The sequence below is a fragment of the Amblyraja radiata genome, chromosome 2 (assembly GCF_010909765.2).
Source record: "Amblyraja radiata isolate CabotCenter1 chromosome 2, sAmbRad1.1.pri, whole genome shotgun sequence".
NCBI lineage: Eukaryota > Metazoa > Chordata > Chondrichthyes > Rajiformes > Rajidae > Amblyraja > Amblyraja radiata.
Window position 1 is genome coordinate 37,405,003 of NC_045957.1, and position 17,576 is coordinate 37,422,578.

At 53.8% G+C, this 17,576-nt stretch overlaps 1 protein-coding gene across 1 annotated transcript in view; it reads right to left on the bottom strand.

Moving 5' to 3' along the window:
- Positions 1-1,251: 1,251 nt before the first annotated feature.
- tonsl (tonsoku like, DNA repair protein) overlaps positions 1,252-17,576 on the bottom strand; it is a 34,647-nt gene continuing 18,322 nt past the window's right edge. The window contains exons 13-26 of the mRNA XM_033039307.1: positions 16,745-16,834; positions 15,718-15,790; positions 15,107-15,270; positions 14,284-14,417; positions 13,375-14,236; positions 12,023-12,129; positions 11,199-11,355; positions 9,907-9,985; positions 8,883-9,190; positions 6,541-6,712; positions 4,559-4,734; positions 4,376-4,449; positions 2,923-3,056; positions 1,252-1,755 (exon numbers count right to left, since the gene is read on the bottom strand). Coding sequence (XP_032895198.1) covers positions 1,556-1,755; positions 2,923-3,056; positions 4,376-4,449; positions 4,559-4,734; positions 6,541-6,712; positions 8,883-9,190; positions 9,907-9,985; positions 11,199-11,355; positions 12,023-12,129; positions 13,375-14,236; positions 14,284-14,417; positions 15,107-15,270; positions 15,718-15,790; positions 16,745-16,834 — 2,730 coding nt within the window. The 3' untranslated portion in view covers positions 1,252-1,555. The remainder of the gene's footprint in view (positions 1,756-2,922; positions 3,057-4,375; positions 4,450-4,558; positions 4,735-6,540; positions 6,713-8,882; positions 9,191-9,906; positions 9,986-11,198; positions 11,356-12,022; positions 12,130-13,374; positions 14,237-14,283; positions 14,418-15,106; positions 15,271-15,717; positions 15,791-16,744; positions 16,835-17,576) is intronic.

Here is a 17,576-nt window from a genome sequence, read left to right on the forward strand (position 1 = left end):
CCAACCAGGAGCATAGCTCCAGACGGCATCGCTCTCAGGATCTCAGGACCACACAAGCTTCTCCACCACGTCAAGGTGACAATCCACGGAGAACCAACCAATCTTAATGTTTATCTAATTCTGCAGTCTCCCGCCTTACTACATTGGCGTGGCCCCTCTGCTCCGGCTGTAGATTCATTGGACAGTGAAGGAAATTATCAAGAATTTACTGCTGGGCAAGTGTGCCAAGGAATGACAAATGGCGCTTAATTCAGTCAAGTGTGAGGTGCCGCATTTTGGGAAGTCAAACCAAGGCCATGAACACTACATAACACTAAACTGTGGGAACTATGGACTGTTATTGGTCGCACTACTTTTTACACAGGTACTTAAAAAAAAAAAATTTACTGGATTTTAAAATGTTGATCATATGTTATGGATGCGTAATGTGTTTACAGGCGTGTTATGCTGCTGCAAGATATTCACTGTTCCATTGTCCGTGGAAATGACAATGAAACACTCTTGGCTATGGAAAGGCAAGGCCCTGGGAGTGAAGAGAAAAGGGATCCAGGAACACAAATACATAGTACAATGAAAGTGGCATCACTGGTGGACAAGGTGATGAAGAAAGGATTTTGGACACTCTGGCCTTTGTTAGACAAGGATTTAAATATAGAAGTTGAGATGTTCTTACATTGGCATAGACGTCGGTGAGGCTGTGTTTGGAGTAATGTGTTCTGTTTTGGTCACTCTGCAAAAGGAAGGGTGTCATTTCTTTTCAGGGTACAGAGAAGGTTTACGAGGATACTGCCAGGACTCGAGGCCTCAAACTATGGTGAGAGGTTGGGCAGACTCGGATTTTATTCCTTGGGATAAGGGGTGATCTTATAGAGGTGTATAAAATCATGAGGAGAATGTATAGGATAAATGCTGTCTTTTTTCTAGGGTACGGGAATCAAGAACTCACGGGCATTGGTTAAGGAGGGGAAAGATTTAATAGGAACCCGACGGGCAATCTTATCACAAAGGGTGGTGGGTATACAGAACAAGCTGCCAGAAGAGGTAGTTGAGGCAGGCACAATAACAACATTTTAAAGACAGATATATGGATAGGAAAGGTTTGGAGGGATAAGGGCCAAACACAGGCAAATGGGCCAAGCGTAGATGGGGCATCTTGGTTGACACGACAAATTGGGTCAAAGGGCCTGCTTTCGTGCTGTATGAGGTGGATGGGACCCACACGGGTAAACTAAAGATGACAGTAGACAGATCGGTTGTAATGTCTGGTTTAATATACAAAGTACAAGCAGTTACAGGAGCAGCACTGGTGAAAAGCAACGGTAAACAGACAGGAGGGGTGGGAGTGGGAGAGAACGGGGGAGATGCAGGAAGGAAGGACCAGAGTGGTGGAAGAGGGGAGTGGGAGGTGGGGAGTGAGGGACTGAGTGGGAGGGAAGGAGTTGAAGAGGGAGGTAGGGGGTGAAGGGAGAGCAAGGGGGTGGGTGAATGGTTGGAGGATTTGATGGGGAGACTGGGTGAAGGGGAGGGGGGAGGGTAGGGAGTGGGCGGGGAGGGGTTAGCTCTGACCACTGGGCACTGCCCGTAGCAGGCACTTGTGCAGACGACACAGGGCCCTGCCCCGGCCCCCCAGGGCACTGCGCCAGCTCCCCGCCAGCCTCTCCATCTCCCCCTTGTGCAGCCCCGTGCTGCACAGCTGCAGCTCCCCCACCCGGGGGGCCGTACCCTCCGCCATGGACCACTCCTGGACAGAGGCACCTGCAATCGAGGGAGAGAGGGGGACGGTCAGAGAGCAGCACTAACCCCAACCCCGTCCTACAACCCCGACCCCATCCTCGTCCTTCAACCCCGTCCCCATCCTACACCCCCGACCCCTTCAACCCCATCCTTCAGCCCCGACCCCGTCCTACTCCCCGACCCCTTCAACCCCATCCTTCAGCCCCGACCCGTCCTACTCCCCGACCCCTTCAACCCCATCCTTCAGCCCCGACCCCGTCCTACTCCCCGACCCCTTCAACCCCATCCTTCAGCCCCGACCCCGTCCTACTCCCCGACCCCTTCAACCCCAACCTTCAACCCCGACCTACAACCCCGACCCCTTCAACCCCATCCTTCACCCCCGACCCCTTCAACCCCATCCTTCAGCCCCGACCCCGTCCTACTCCCCGACCCCTTCAACCCCATCCTTCAGCCCCGACCCCGTCCTACTCCCCGACCCCTTCAACCCCATCCTTCACCCCCGACCCCTTCAACCCCATCCTTCAGCCCAGACCCCGTCCTATTCCCCGACCCCTTCAACCCCATCCTTCAGCCCCGACCCCATCCTACACCCCCGACCCATTCAACCCCAACCTTCAACCCCGACCCCGTCCTACTCCCTGACCCCTTCAGCCCCGACCCCATCCTACACATACGACCCCATCCTACACCCCCGACCCCGTCCTACAACCCTGACCCTCACCCCCAACCTTTAACCTGATCCCGTCCCTCACCCCCCAACCCCGTCTTAGATCCCCGACCCCATCCTTCAACCCCGACCTCGTCCTACACCCCCGACCCCGTTAAACCAGACCCTCAACCCTGACCTTCAACGCAGCCCCCCTGAACCCCAGGCAGGGAAGGGAGGGAGCAGGGTAGGAAGGGGGGAGGGAGGGAGAGGTGCAGAGGGAATGGAGGGAGAAAGGCCGAAGAGGGCCAGAGAGGGAGACGGAAGGTGGCGGATTGAAAGTAAGGAGAGTGGCAGGTGGAAATGAGGGAGGAAGGTGGGTGGAGGAGAGGGACAGAGGGAAAGGCGAGTGGGAGAGAGGGATGATGAGAGGGAAGGATGGGGATGGTTTGCTGTTAGACAGCTGGGATCCTGACTCTCCACACCCCCACCTGGCCCTGTCCTGGCAGCCCCCTGGTCCCCACCGCGCCCCAGTGTACCTGCCAGGCTGAGGAATTGCAGCCCAGAGCTGCGCACCCGCACTGCTCCCAGCAGCAGGTCCAGGCCTGCGGTGGTGAGTCCAGGGTTGGCGGAGAGATCCAGGGCCTCCAGGGAGCGGCAGAGGAGCAAACACCTGCACATCACAGAGACAGTGTCACCCTCTGCCCAACTCAGACCCCGCGGCCCCCGTCACCATCCTTCCCCCACATGGTGTGGGCCAGTCACAGGCCCTTCCACCCAACTCGTCTAGGCCGACCAAGATGTCCCATCTAAGCAAACCTCACCTACCCACCTTTGGCCCATAACCCTCCAAACCTTTCAATCCATGTACCCGTCCAAGTGTCTATTAAATGTAGTGATAGTACCTGCCTCAACTACTTACTCTGGCAGCTCATTCCATACACCCACCACCCTCCATTTGAAAGGTTGTCCTTCAAGTTCCTATTACATTTTTCCCCTCACCTTAAACTTGTGCCCTCTGATTCTTGCTTCCCCCACCCTGGAGAAAAAACTAATTCACCTTATGTATTCCTCTCATGATCTTATACACATCTATAACATCACCCCTCAGCCTTATGTGCTCCAAGGAATAAAGTCCTAGCCTGCCCAGCCTCTCCCTGGAGCTCCGGCCCTTGAGTCCTGGCAACATAAATATTCTCTACACTCTTTCCAGCTTAATGGCATCTTTCCTGTAACAGTTGACCAAAACCGAACACAATGTTCTAACTGCAGCTTCCCCTCCCTCATCTGGTACGCCTGTTGAAGGCTCGTGTGATAAAGGCTGTCTGCACCACCGTGTCTATCTGCAGTGCCATTTTCAGGTACTTGTACTCCTAGATCACTCCTGGACTGTAGTAAATGTGTGCGGAATGAAGTTGAGCTGTCGGCGTTGGAGAGAAATGCGAGAGCCACGGTAAGATGAGTCTTGGGGTGATGAGGGTGTGAGGGGAGAGGAGCTGAGACACACTGACGCTGGATGATGCTAAAGTTGCCCCTCAAATCTTCTTTAAATCTTGCTCCTCTCACTACACTATGCACTCTAGTTTTATACTCCCATACCCTGGGAAAAACACAATCCATCCATCTTACCCACAGCCCCTCATGATCTTGTACGCCTCAATCAGCTCACCCCTCAGCCTTCCCACTCTGTCCTGTCTTTCCAATCTCTCCCTATAACATAAGCCTTGGACTTTGTCAATGGAACTGGTACGCTACAGTGCTGAGAACTATATTCTGCACACTGCATCTTCCCCTTTGCGCTGCCTATAGTACTTGATTGTATTTATCTAATCTGCTTGCATAGCAGGCAAAAACAAAGCTTTTCACTATTCTGAGACTTAAACCTAAACATCCAGACACCCTGCACCCTCTGCAGCGTAATGACATCCTTCCTCTAGCTGGGCGATTAGTAAAGCACACTGTAGTGTGCATGGTATTGAAGAGGGAGGTTACCTGGAGAGATCATGGAGAGAGTCGTCCGTCAGGCGGTTGGCCGAGAGCTTCAGGTGGGTCAGGCAGCATCCATCCTGGCGAAGGGGAGAGGGAGAGAGACAAATTCCATTAACGGGTCACCAACTGCTGAATATCATTCCTGTTTTCGGGAGGCTGGATCCCGATGAAGGTTCTTCCACTCACCTGTGACAGGTACCTGACGAAGTGCTCGACGCGGAGGGTGTCACCGCCTGCCCCCCCCACTGCCGACAGGTCCAGGTGAGTGAGGGAGCGGTGGGGGAGGCTCTGCAGGATCAGCTCCACCCCCTGCCCTCCCAGCGCATTGTGTGACAGGCACAGTGTCTTCAGATGCAGGGAACCTGTGGGGAACAGGAGCAAGGGGGGGGGGGTCACTGGCGACAACACTCTCACACCCACTGACCACTCACATTCCCACGGACCACTCACACCCACCCCTCACACACAGCTACGGTCCACTCTAAACCATCATCATCATCATCAGCGATCACTCGAAACAAGTAGGACTGTCCTTTAGGACGCCTGTGCGTGACTTTGTTTAACGTGGGGAGACTGGTGCACACAGCCACCACACGGTCCTCGACAGATCTGGGCCAACCGGACGACCGGAGACCCTTTTCTGCTGCAGTCTTCATCTGCCTTCCCAGCCGTTGTGACGCTCCATTAAGGTCAGCCATCATCCTCCGCCTGTTCCATCGTTCAGGTCTTGGTTGGATTGCTCTTTGTCAGAGACCTCCCCCTCGACCTTACCGCCATGGGTGACCCAACCAGGAGCATAGCTCCAGACGGAATCGCTCTCAGGATCACACAAGCTTCTCCACCACGTCAAGGTGACAATCCACGGAGAACCAACCAATCTAAACCAATCTTTACAACACAGAACAGACAGGGATGTCCGTGTTGAACATGATGCCGTTAAACTAATCTCCTCTGCCTACACGTGATCTATATCCCTCCATCTCCTGCATATCCATGTGCCTGTCTAAAAGCCTCTGAAACACCACCATCCTATCTGCCTCCACCACCATCTCTGGCATAATGTTCCAGGTACCCACCACCCTCTGTGTAAAAAACATTGCCCCACACATCTTCTTTAAACTTTCCCTCTCAAAGCTTTGCCCTCTGGTATTTCCCATTGCCTTCCTGGGGAGAAGGTTCTAACTCACACGGCTCCCAGATCACCAAGGCATCGATTTTATCAACCTCACAAGGTCCCGACTTGAAACATTGACCACTGGGTCCACACTGACCATCGATCACCCGTTCACACTAGTTCTATGTTATCCCATTTTCTCACCAACTCCACGCACACTAGGGGCAATTTAGATGACCAATTAACCTACAGAACCGAACATCTTGGGAAGTGGGAGGAAACCAGAGCACTTGGAGGAAATCTGCGCAGTCACCGGGAGAACGCGCAAACAGATACTACTAGATGTCAGGATATAATCCGAGTCTGCTGCTATGAGGCAACAGGTCTCCCAGCTGTGCCTCCCTCTAATCTGGTCCACACATGCAGCAAATGATCCTGACCTTGGGTGCTGTCTGTATGGAATTTGTACGTTCGACCAAAGACTGTGTGCATTTCCTCCCACATCCCAAAATCATGTGGGTTTGTAGAATAATTGCCCATAAGCTCTGCTACTGCCCAATTCATCTCTATCCCTATATTCTGCACTCCGTATCAAAGACCTATCCCACCCCGGTCATTCCTTCTTCTCTCTGCTCCTGTCCAGCAGAAGATACTGAAGCATGAAAGTGCGCACCACCAGACTCAGGAACACCTTCCCCTCTGTTGTCAGGCTTCTGAACAGTCCTTTCATAAGCTGGGGTACCATCTGATTCACCCCTTAAATCAATTTGACTTTGTGTGTCCATTTGTGATGCGCTACAATGCTGAGAACTATATTCTGCACCCAGCATCTTCCCCTTTGCTCTACCTACTGTACTTGAGTTTGGCTTGATTCTGTTTATGTATAGTTTATCTGATCTGTTGGGGTAGCGAGCAAAACAAAACATCACTGTACCATGGTGCACATGACATGAATTAAATGAAACGTAAACCCTCTATTTTGCATGGTTGTGATAAATATGTCACACACACACACAACCCCCTCCCCTCAGTAATGCAACAAGCCAGCCCTCACCTTTCATGGCCTCTGCAAGCTGGTGGCGATGCTGCTGCAGGGAGCTAGTGGTCAGCCCGCAGGCCTGGAGTCTGAGTGTGGTCAGCACGGGACAGCACTCCAGCAGCACAGCCAGGCTCTGCCAGCTGCCCTCCCCCAGCGGGTTGAGGCTCAGGTTCAACTCCCGCAGACTCTGCAACAGCGAGAGGCAGCTCAATGTCAATACTGTGAGAGGGGCGGTACTGAGGGGGGGGGCAGTGCTGAGGGGGGAGCCCAGTGCTGAGGGGGGGGGGGGGGGGGGGGGGGAGTACTGGGGGGGGGCAGTGCTGAGGGGGGGGGAGGTGAGGGGGGGCAATGCTGATGGAGCGCCACACTTTTTAAAATTTATTCAATTATTATTAAAAATATTTATTAAACCAAAATAGTCGTAACACACCCACCACCATAATACACAGTCACCAAATTATCTAAATACTAAATTTTCAAATAACTATTACAATCCTTATTGAGGATACATTCCATCTCCACCCCCCCCCCCCAGGGAGCCCGTGGGCAGCGCGTAGTCCCTCTCTTATACCATCCGGGCGCGGACGTAACCCCGGAAAAGGGGCAGGCAGCTGGCTCGGGCGGAGCCCTCCACCGCCTGGCGCCGTGACTCACGGACGGCCAGCTTGGCCAGGCCCAGGAGCAACCCTACCAGGACATCTTCGGCCCTACCCTCTCCCCTACGCAGTGTGTCCAAAGATGAGGATGGTGGGTGAGAAGTGCAGCAAGAAGACAAGGAGCAGCCCCTTTAGATATTGGAACAGGGGCTGCAGCCTCACACACTCCATATACACGTGGAAGACAGACTCTTCCAGCCCAAAAAAGTGGCAGGCGGCTGGCGAGTCTGTGAACCTGAATAAAACCAGGTTGCTCGGGACTCCTAAGTGTAGTACTCTCCACCCCAGGTCCCCGATGTAGAGGGGCAGATATCATAATCTTCTGGACATCGGAGTGCCCAAGGTGCCATGCCTGCAGCGACGTGGGTGCATATTTGGAGGTATTGCCCCAAATCCCAGACATGGCCTCCGTCTCCGATGCCACTAACCCCCCTGCCATTCCGACTGTAGTTGAGTCGGGGAACCCTGGGGTTGTGCAGAGTTCCTCAGGCTGAAAATAAAGGAGATGTCTCTCCAGGGGAGAGAGGAAGGGGGAAAAAAACAAGGAATCTTCCAGGGCGGGGAGGGGAGTACTGTGGTGGGGGAAGGCTCCCACCCTCTGGTTCAGGCCCTGGTCTCATGCCCTGGAGAGGATTCTTGGGTGGACGGTGATTGGGACCACTTGGGCGCAATGGTGCAAGGGAGATTCTTGTTGGGAAGGGAGTCCCTTGCAACGCCTCCGAGAAAGCCCAGGAGCAACCCACCCAGGACATGACACAGAGCACGCCTGCGGAGTTAGGGACAGTGGGTGGGGAGGGGGTAGGGGAAACCAGCCCTTCTCTCCCTCAGGACCTGGCTCCAGAGGGACTTTGTTGATAAAGTTGGCGTTATATTAATTTAATGATCGTTTGTTGGTAAACCGTCAACATAGGCAGTCTTTGATTGTGTTAATACTCTGTATGTTTATTTTTATTTTTTTATATAATAAATAAATATAATATAATTTAAAAAAAAATTAAAAACAGGGTCTTCTCTGGGCCCAACCTGTGGAGAGCTAGACGGCCCTTCTGCGCACCCAACCGATGGTCTAGACTCCCCGGGTACATCTAGGGAATGCCCCTCTGCTACTGACCCCAGGGTTGGGACTGAGGTGGAGGAGATACCTGTGGGTGGGGAAGAGACAACCGCTGCACAGTGTGGGGCGGGTGAATCAAGCACCGAGGGTGTGTCCGGGGGTGGGGATTCCATTGTCAGTGAGATGGTGATTGGGACCACTTGGGCGCAAGGGATTCCATTGTCAGTGAATGGCACTCCTCGGATAGCGAGTTTATGGATGTTCTCGCTCCCCCCCCCCCCCCCCCCCCCCGACGCCACTCCACTCATTCCCATGGAGGAATTATGCAAGTTTATCGTAAAAACTGAAGGTGCCACACATCGTCCCAAACTGACCTCCCTCCGGGGGTCAAACGTGCCCGGGCTAATGAGGACCCTGCGCCATATGCTCAAAAGAGCGGGAAGGGCACGGTGGTGAAGGGGAACAACCAGCTTCAACTCAATACCTTTCTGGACGACCTAGAAAAGGACATCGAGGTCCAGTGCAGCGTTGTTCCTGCTGAAGGTAGTGGGGCCAGTAGACACTAAACCTCTCTGACGGGAGTTAAGAGTCAAGAGCGTCTAATTTTAAATCGTACAGATACAGGAAAATATGGGTCTGGCACTCACTGGGAAGGGGGGTTGGGCGGACTGGCGTGCTCCCTCGCTGAGCTCCCTCAGGCCGGGGCCATTGATGAGGTTGTCGGAGAGGTCAAGTAGGGTGAGGTTGGGTAGGGTGAGCAGGGTGGCGAGTAACTCCCCTAGGGCGGGCAGTGCCAGCTGTGTGTCTGCCAGTCGCAGCTCCCGGGTGGCCATGTGTAGGCGGAGGGAGCGCAGGAGGGGGACCAGGCCCTTCGTGCCCAGCGGGAGCCCACTCAGCCGGAAGCAGGAGCCGCCTCCCTGCACCTCGCACGCCCTCAGCACCAGGCTGTCCTCAGCTGGTGCGAGAGAGAGAGACAGCAAGATCAACAACCACTGCATTCACACCGAGCCTTAGGCACCATCCAGCTTGCCTCGCCCCTTTCCCCTCGTTCACACTACAGAAGTTCTGTAGGTCTACAAGGGAATTTCACCAACTTCCACAGAACCACTGTGGAAAGTATCACAGCTTGCATTGGGAACCAATTGCAGAGTTGTGGATGTAGCCCAATCCGTCACACAGACCAGACTCCACACCACCGACTCCATCTGGAGCCCACTTCAAGCTGCCTCCAGAAAGCAGCCAACATAATCAAAAGACGTGTCCCACCCCAGCCATTCCTTCTTCTCTCTGCTCCCATCCAGCAGAAGGTACAGAAGCGCAAATCACCGGACTCGGGAACGGCTTCTTCCCTTTAGTTATCAGGCTTCTAAATGGTCCTCCAATCAGCTAGGGTACCGTCTCATTCATCTCTACCCCATTGTCGACATTGGACTTTGTCTGTGGAACTGATGCGCTACAATGCTGAGAACTATATTCTGCACTCTGTATCTTCCCCATTATCCTACCTATTGTACTTGAGTGTGACTTGATTGTATTTATTTATGTATAATATATCTGATCTGTGTGTATAGCATGTAAAATAAAGCTTTTCACTGTACCTCAGTACACGTGACAATAATAAATCTATACCTATATATATTCCGGTGAATAATAAGTGCAGACACTCCTTACCCAGTCCCAGGCTGTGACAGGCTTTCTTGTATCTGTCAGAGAGGGGAGGCAGGTCCCAGGACAAGACAACGGCCAGCACCTGCAAAGCAATCGCATCGTACAACGAGTGAGCCACAGTACAACGCCAGCGGCAGAGAGCGGCTGGTGTATATGGGCGCTGTGCCAGCCATGTATGAATCTATGACTATAAAGAATTGAGGGGGAACTGGCATACAAGAGTGGAAGCTAGCAGAGATATATTGAATGGTGGGGCCGAGTGGTCTGCTCCTGCTATCTGACGGTGGGCGAGTCTGTCCACTTCCTTCACTGCCACTGCCCACGGAACAAAGGCCACCAGACCTCTCCACACTCAGACCCAGTTAGTTCTCAGAACAGTACAGGAACAGGCCCTTCAGCCCACAATGCCTGCTGAACATGATACCGAGTTAAACAAATCCCCTTTGCCTGCACCTGATCAATATTCTTCCATTCCCTGCATGTGGCCATCCAAATGTCTCTTGTGGGTCACTATCATATCTTCACCGCCCCGGCAGCACATTCCACAACCTTTCATAGGTTTGTCGTAACAAGCTGCAAAGAAGCTTCGAGATTTATGAAGATATTGCCAGGAGTTGAGGGCCTGAGCGAGAAGGAGAGGTTGGCTAGGAAGGAGGGTTATTCCTTGGAGCTCTGCAGGATGAGGGGCGATCTTATAGGGGCGTATAAAATCACGATGGGAATGCGGTTGAATACGCAGTCTTTTACCCAGGGTAGGGGAATCAAGAACCAGGGAGCAAAAGTTTATGGTGAGAGGAGAAAGATTTAATAGGAACCTGAAAGGCAACCTTTTCATAGAAACATAGAAAATAGGTGCAGGAGTAGGCCATTCGGCCCTTCGAGCCTGCACTGCCATTCAATATGATCGTGGCTGATCATCCAACTCAGTATCCTGTACCTGCCTTCTCTCCATACCCCTTGATCCCTTTAGCCACAAGGGCTACATCTAACTCCAAGACACAGAGAATGGAATTAGCTGCCAGGAGGTAGATGAAGCATGTATAATTACACTTGAAAGACTTTTGGACAGATATGTGGATCAGAAAGATTTAGATGGATATGGGCCAAACAGGGACAATTAGGACTAGCTTTGATGGGGCATCTTTGGACAATGTAGAGGGAGCTTCACTCTGTGTCTGATCCCGGGAGCATGTGATGGGATAGAGGGAACTTCACTCTGTGACTGACCCTGTGACTGGGTGATGGGGCAGTGCGGTGCGGAGGGATCTGCGCTGAGCGGAGACCCTGGATCTTACCTCCTCGTCACTCTGCAGGACGTGGGTGATGGGATCCAGTGGGTCCAGCAAGGCTCCTTCCTTCTTCAGGCTGAGCTTGGGCCTTAGACCACAGGTCTGGTAATAGCGCTGGCTGGCCTGTTCAGCCAGCCAGGACACTGTGTGCACCTCACCGCTGCTGTGGAGGAGGAGAGAGAGAGAGAGCAGGTTAAACTCACCCAACATCAGCGCCCCCTGACCGCCTGCTCCAATCCGTCAGCAGGCCCGCCCCTCTCATTGCCGGGGACAGGTCTTCACCGCTCCCCACCACATCTTGTCTATGGAATCGAATGTCTTTTACTCAGGGTAGGAGAATCAAAATCAAGAGGACATATGTTTAAGGTGAGAGGGGAAAGATTTAATGCACACCCAAGGGGCAATTTATTATACAGAGGGCAGTTGGTACATGGAATGAGCTGCCATAGGAGGTAGTTGAGATAGGAACAAAAACAACATTTCATAAATTCATAAGTTTTAAGAGCAGAATTAGGCCAATCGGCTCACTGAGTTTACTCCGCCATTCAATCATGGCTGATCGATCTTTCCCTCTCAACCCCATTCTCCTGCTTTGTCCCCATAACCTTTGACACCCATAATAATAAAAACATTAAAAGACCCTTGCCGCTAGCAGCGTGTTCCGGGCACCCACCACTCGCTATGTAAAAACTTGCCCTGCACATCTTCTTTAAACTTTGCCCCTCTCACCTTAAAGCTGTGACGTTTCCACCCTGGGGAAAGGTTCTGACCGTCTCTCATGTCTGTGGGTCCCCATCCCACCGTGCACAAGGAATAATTAAAGGACACACCTGTGTGGAACTGGGATCAGAAAGATGGTCTCTTGCACTGTGACCTTCACTCTAATTAAATGAGGCACTGCGGTGTTGGCGGTCTGTGTAATCGGCAGGGCTGGACTCTGGGGAGAGACAGAGAGCACAGGGCTGGTGACTGGAGACAGGGTAACTGTAGAATTACTAGAGCAGATCAGAGGGCGACTGACTGGAGACCAGGTAACTATCATTACTCAAGCTGATTGGTGAGTTAAGGACCTGTCCCACTTGGCCGTCATTTGCGCGCCATTTACACGACCTGCTAGCGTGTGGGTAGCATGGGACGGGCGCATGGAGTGGTGCGGAGGAGTGTGGACTTCGTCCTGCACAAAATCTTCGCGCGCCACCGGCCTGTCGCGTAACTGACGGCCAAAGTGGGACAGGCCAAAGACCCTGGCGCGGCGCAACATCTCACCTCCAACAGCAGCAGAAACAGGCAAACGATCGCCGAGCTCGGCCTGGGGATCCGGATCCGCCCCCAATCCTACTCCCAGAGCGGGGCCAAGACGATTGGAGATAGACACAAACTGCTGGAGTAACTCAGCGGGACCGGCAGCATCTCTGGAGAGAAGGAATGGGTGACGTTTCGGGTCGAGACCTTTCTTTCAGACTGAAGAAGAGCCTCGACCCGAAACATCATCCATTCCTTCTCTCCAGAGATGCTGCCGGTCCCGCTGAGTTACTCCAGTAGTTTGTGACTATCTTCAAATGACGTCACGCGCTCCAGACGGCTGTGAAGACGCATGGTGACGCACGCGACAGTCGCGTGTCAGTCACTACTGGTCTGTAGCGTAAATGACGGCCAAGTGGGACAGGCCCTTTAGCAACTGGACATTGGGTAACTACAGAATTACCACAGCAGATTAGAGGGCTAGTGATTGTATGCTGGGTATTATCTACTATATAGTATTATCTACTATAATTGACATAATTATAGTAGATTGATAAATCAGTGACTGGAGGCCAGATAACTAGTGAACTACTAGTGGTAATGACGATGTAACAGGCCTGACTAAGATGGCAGTAACGGAGGAAAAGTTGCATTGTCTGGAGTCAGAAGGTGGGGCTTGCTGGAGGAAGGGGGGTAGGGAGGGAGTAGTACAGAGGGAGGGGGTAATTGGAGGGAGGGAGGTAATGCGGAGGGGGGGGTAATGCGGAGGGGGGGATAGTGTGGAGGGAGGGAGGAAGAGGGTTAGTATGGAGGGGAGTAGCAGGCAGTGAGAGGGGTAGTGTGGAGGGCTGGGGGTAGTGCGGGTGGAGGGAGGGGGTAGTGCGGAGGGTGGGAGAGATTAGTTGGGAGGGAGGGGTGAGGTGGAGCGGGCGTGCATTACCTGTGAGATGGAGATATTAGGTGCGGTGGACCAGAGCTCTGGGGTGAGATGATCGGAGTTGCCCAAGGCAGCCCCTCCCTGTCTGGAGCGCCCTGCCGTCCTCCCCACCACCGTCCTCTCCACGATCTGGGTCATCCGCATCTGCCGCGGCCTCTTCCTGGGCAGGGGAAGCCTGGGGGAGTTGGTGGGGTTGGGGGCAGGTCTGGCAGCAGGGTCAGTTTCTGGGACCACTCCGCCCCTCTCCCGCGGCCTCTTCCTGTGCCGTCCATCCCACAGGTCGTCCTCCAGCCAGTCCTCCTCCAGGCACTCAGCGTCTGGGATCAGGGCAGACCGGGTTAGGGCTGGGGTTGGGGCTGGGGCCGGCTCAGCCAGGGTCTGGCACAGGAACCGGGACTGGGCGCTTCCCAGGCTCCTTATGGCACTCAGGTAGGTGGAGGTGGCAGCGCAGGGATCGTGCGATTCCCGCTCCCGCTCCGGGCGGAGAGACCCCCGGCCGCCTGCCGTCCCATCACTGACACTGAGGGTCACCGGGTCCCCCTCGCCGTCTCCCGCCGACCGCTGCCGCTTCCTGAATGGCCGGAAACACTCCAGCGGGAGGTCATCCTCATCCTCGTCCGACCAATCCAGACGGCTCCTTGTTGTCACCTGGGTGGTGGGGGGCTCCTCTACCCACCTCTGGGAGCAGTACCCCACGCCGTCCCCGCCCGAGATCCGGCTGCCTCTCCCTCGCCGATCCTCCACTCCCAGGGCCCTCGAACCGGCCTCAGTGGTGTGTGAGAGCTGGGAACTCTCAGAGTCAAACAGCTCGCTCTCTGCCACGGGGCCTGTGAATGGGCACAGAACAGTCAGCACCTTGCGCACACTCGGGAGTGAAGCTCCCTCCCCAACACTCCCATCACATGAACTTACGCACCGGTGTTGCCTCGGTCATGGGACCCCGTCAGTATCCTCTCCAGGTGCCTGCACTGCTGCCGGGTTTCTTGATCGAGGTCCCTGCGGTAGAGGTGCTGCCATTCCCGCAGCCCATCGAGGGGAGTCAGCCCCTGAGAACGGCAGACAACAGCTCACTGTGAGACCGTCACTCACACCCAAGGGAACAGGAGAGAGCGGTGACCGCCTGGCGGGAGCGGGGGTTGGGAGCCGGTACACACAGTCGGTCCCCATTCCCAAGCTCCCCAATGAAGCAGAGATGATAGAACACAGAACAGTGCAGCACAGGAGCAGGCCCTTCAGCCCAACATGACGCCACTTTAAATTAATCTCCTCTGCCAGCATGTGATCCATATCCCTCCATTCCCTGCATATCCATGTGTCTATCTAAAAGCCTCAGAAACATCAATCACCAATTGTATCTGCCTCCACCACCACTCCTGGCAGCGCATCCCAGGCACCCACTAGCTCGGTGTAAAAAACATGCACCACACATCTCTTTACCTCTCTCATGTTAAAGCTATGCCCTCTAGTTTTTGGCATTTATACCCTTGGAAAGAGTTTCTGACTGTCTACGCTATTTATGCCTCTCATAATTTTTATATCCTTCTACCACCAACCCTGGCATCCCCTCTCCTCCCTCCACCGACCCCGGCGTTCTCTCTCCTCCCCTCACTGACCCTGACGTTCCCTCTCCTCCCCTCACTGATGTTCCCTCTCCCCCTCACTGAACCTGGTGTTCCTCCCTCCCTACTCTAACATTCACACACCCCCACCCACCCCCCCCACCACCATCACCGACCTTGGCATTCCGCACAGACACCGACGCTCCTTTCTGGACCAGCAGCTCGGCGACGGAGAAGTTCCCGCAGGCGATGGCGTCGTGCAGTGGGGTGATGCCCTCGCAGTGCGGCCCCCCGGCATCGTTGACATTGGCCTGGTGGTCCAGCAGGAAGCGCACGATCTCTGGACCACACAACGCACACACGGGCATCAGTGGCACAGTGCCAGCCCTCTCACCCTCACCCCGCTCATCCCCCACCGTACATCCTGCCCCTCACATGCCCACTGTACGCCCCCTGCCCCTCTCCTCACCCCCTCGCTCATGCCCACAGTAAACCCCCTGCCCCTCACACGCCCACTGTACACACCCTGACCCTCTCCCCACCCCCTCGCTCATGCCCACTGTACACACCCTGACCCTCTCCCCACCCCCTCGCTCATGCCCACCGTACACCCCCCACCCATCCTCCTCACTCAAGCCAACCATATACTCCCTGCCCCTCTCAGGCCAACCGTACACTCTCCACTCGTCCCCCCCTCGTTCTCTTCTGCACCCGTTCCAACTTTAGATCTCCAGTTGCTGTTTAGTTTTAGAATCCTGTCGACCTTGTGCCATTAGCAGAGACTCACCCAGGTACCCATGGTTGCAGGCTTCGTGAAGTGGTGTCCAGCCACAGTTATCTCGCGGGTTCAATGGGTGTCCCTGGAATGTAGGTGATGATCAGGGTTAATCAGGAACAAGCAACCGATACCTTGAGTGCGGAAGGTGTGAGCGGTTCCTCGCGCAGTGGTTGTGGTTGTGGGAGGTACACTCCACTCTGTCCCATGCCAACCACTCATCACTTCATACAACACAGGAACAGGCCCATTGGCCCACCTTGCCAATGCTGAGTAAGGTTAGTTGATCCCATTATCTGCATTTGCCCATACATTTTGAAACACTCATCAGGGATCCAAACTCAACCGACCCAGGAACAGACCAACCTCTGCCCCATCTCACCAGCACCCACTGGCTTCCACCCAACACATCTCTAATGGGTAGGAAAGGTTTGGAGGGACACAGGCCAAACGCTGGCAGCTGAGGGGGTGAGAAGGAAGAGGAACCATATTGTAACTTCGTTGGCACTCTATAGAGTCATAGACAGAGTGATACAGCATGGAAACAGGCCCTTCAGCCCAACTTGCCCACACTGGCCAACATGTCCCAGCTACACTAGTCACACCTGCCTGCACTTGGTCCATATCCGATTGGGTTAGATTCAATAGGAATCCAAGGGGTAACTTTTTCATGCAAAGGGTGGGAGGTGTATGGAACGAGCTGCCAGAGGAGGTAGTTGAGGCAGGTATTATTGCAACGTTTAAGAGGCATTTAGCCAAGTACATGGATAGGACAGGTTTAGAAGGATATGGGCCAAACACAGAGAGGTGGGACTAGTGTAGCTGGGACATGTTGGCCGCTATTGGCAAAGTGGGTCGAAGGGTCTGTTTCCTGTAAGACTCTGTTGGTGAGATTCCTTGGTGACATGCTGAACTTCTTCTGAGGAGGCGAGGGTGATTTCCTGTGCAGAGTAACATGGCATGCAGGAACAAGAGTGCACCTTCCTTCCCCCCCCCCCCCCCCCCCCCCTCCTGAGGTGGGTCAGCTCCAGTCTCTTACCTTCTCCACCAGACTCTGGACGTGCTTCAGGTTGTCATCGATGCAGGCTCGGTGTAACACCGTCTCCCCCTTCTCGTTTCTGCGGTTCCACTGTGGACAACAACACGTGTCAGCCCTCAGCAGGGAATGCACCCGCCGCTCAGACTCCCAGCAAGTGTTATAATGCACAGTTCACAACTGCTGTCATACATTTCACCAATTTAGGGCGACACGGTGGTGCAGCTGTAGAGTTGCTGCCTTACAGCGCCAAGAACCTGGGTTCAATCTTGACTACGGGTGCTGTCTGTACGGAGTTTGTACGTTTTCCGTGTGTCCACCGGGTGTTCCGGTTTCCTCCCACACTTTCACAAAAGTTTAGTTTCGAGCGACAGCGTGGAAACAGGCCCTTCGGCCCACTAGGTCGATGCCGACCAGCGACCACCCACTTATACTGGTTCTATATTATTCCACTTGCTGATCTCTGGGGGTCATTTGCAGAGGCCAATTAATCAACAATCCCGCAAGTCTTTGGGATGTGTGAGGAAACCCACGCGGTCACAGGGAGAATGTGCAAACTCCACACAGACAGCACCCGTGGTCAGGATTGAACCCATGTCTATGGTGCTGTAAAGCAGCAGTTCTATCAGCTGCTCCACTGAGCTGCCCTGATATGCAGACATAGGAGTTTCAGGAAGGAATTCACAGCAAAGGACTTTGGCTTTGCATTATTACGGTTAACTCGTAAACAGTTATTCATTTATTGTATTACATAATAATATACAAGTAGACATAAAATATATTGTTATATTTGCTATATTGTTATTTGCTATATTGCTCTTGCTATATTTAAGAG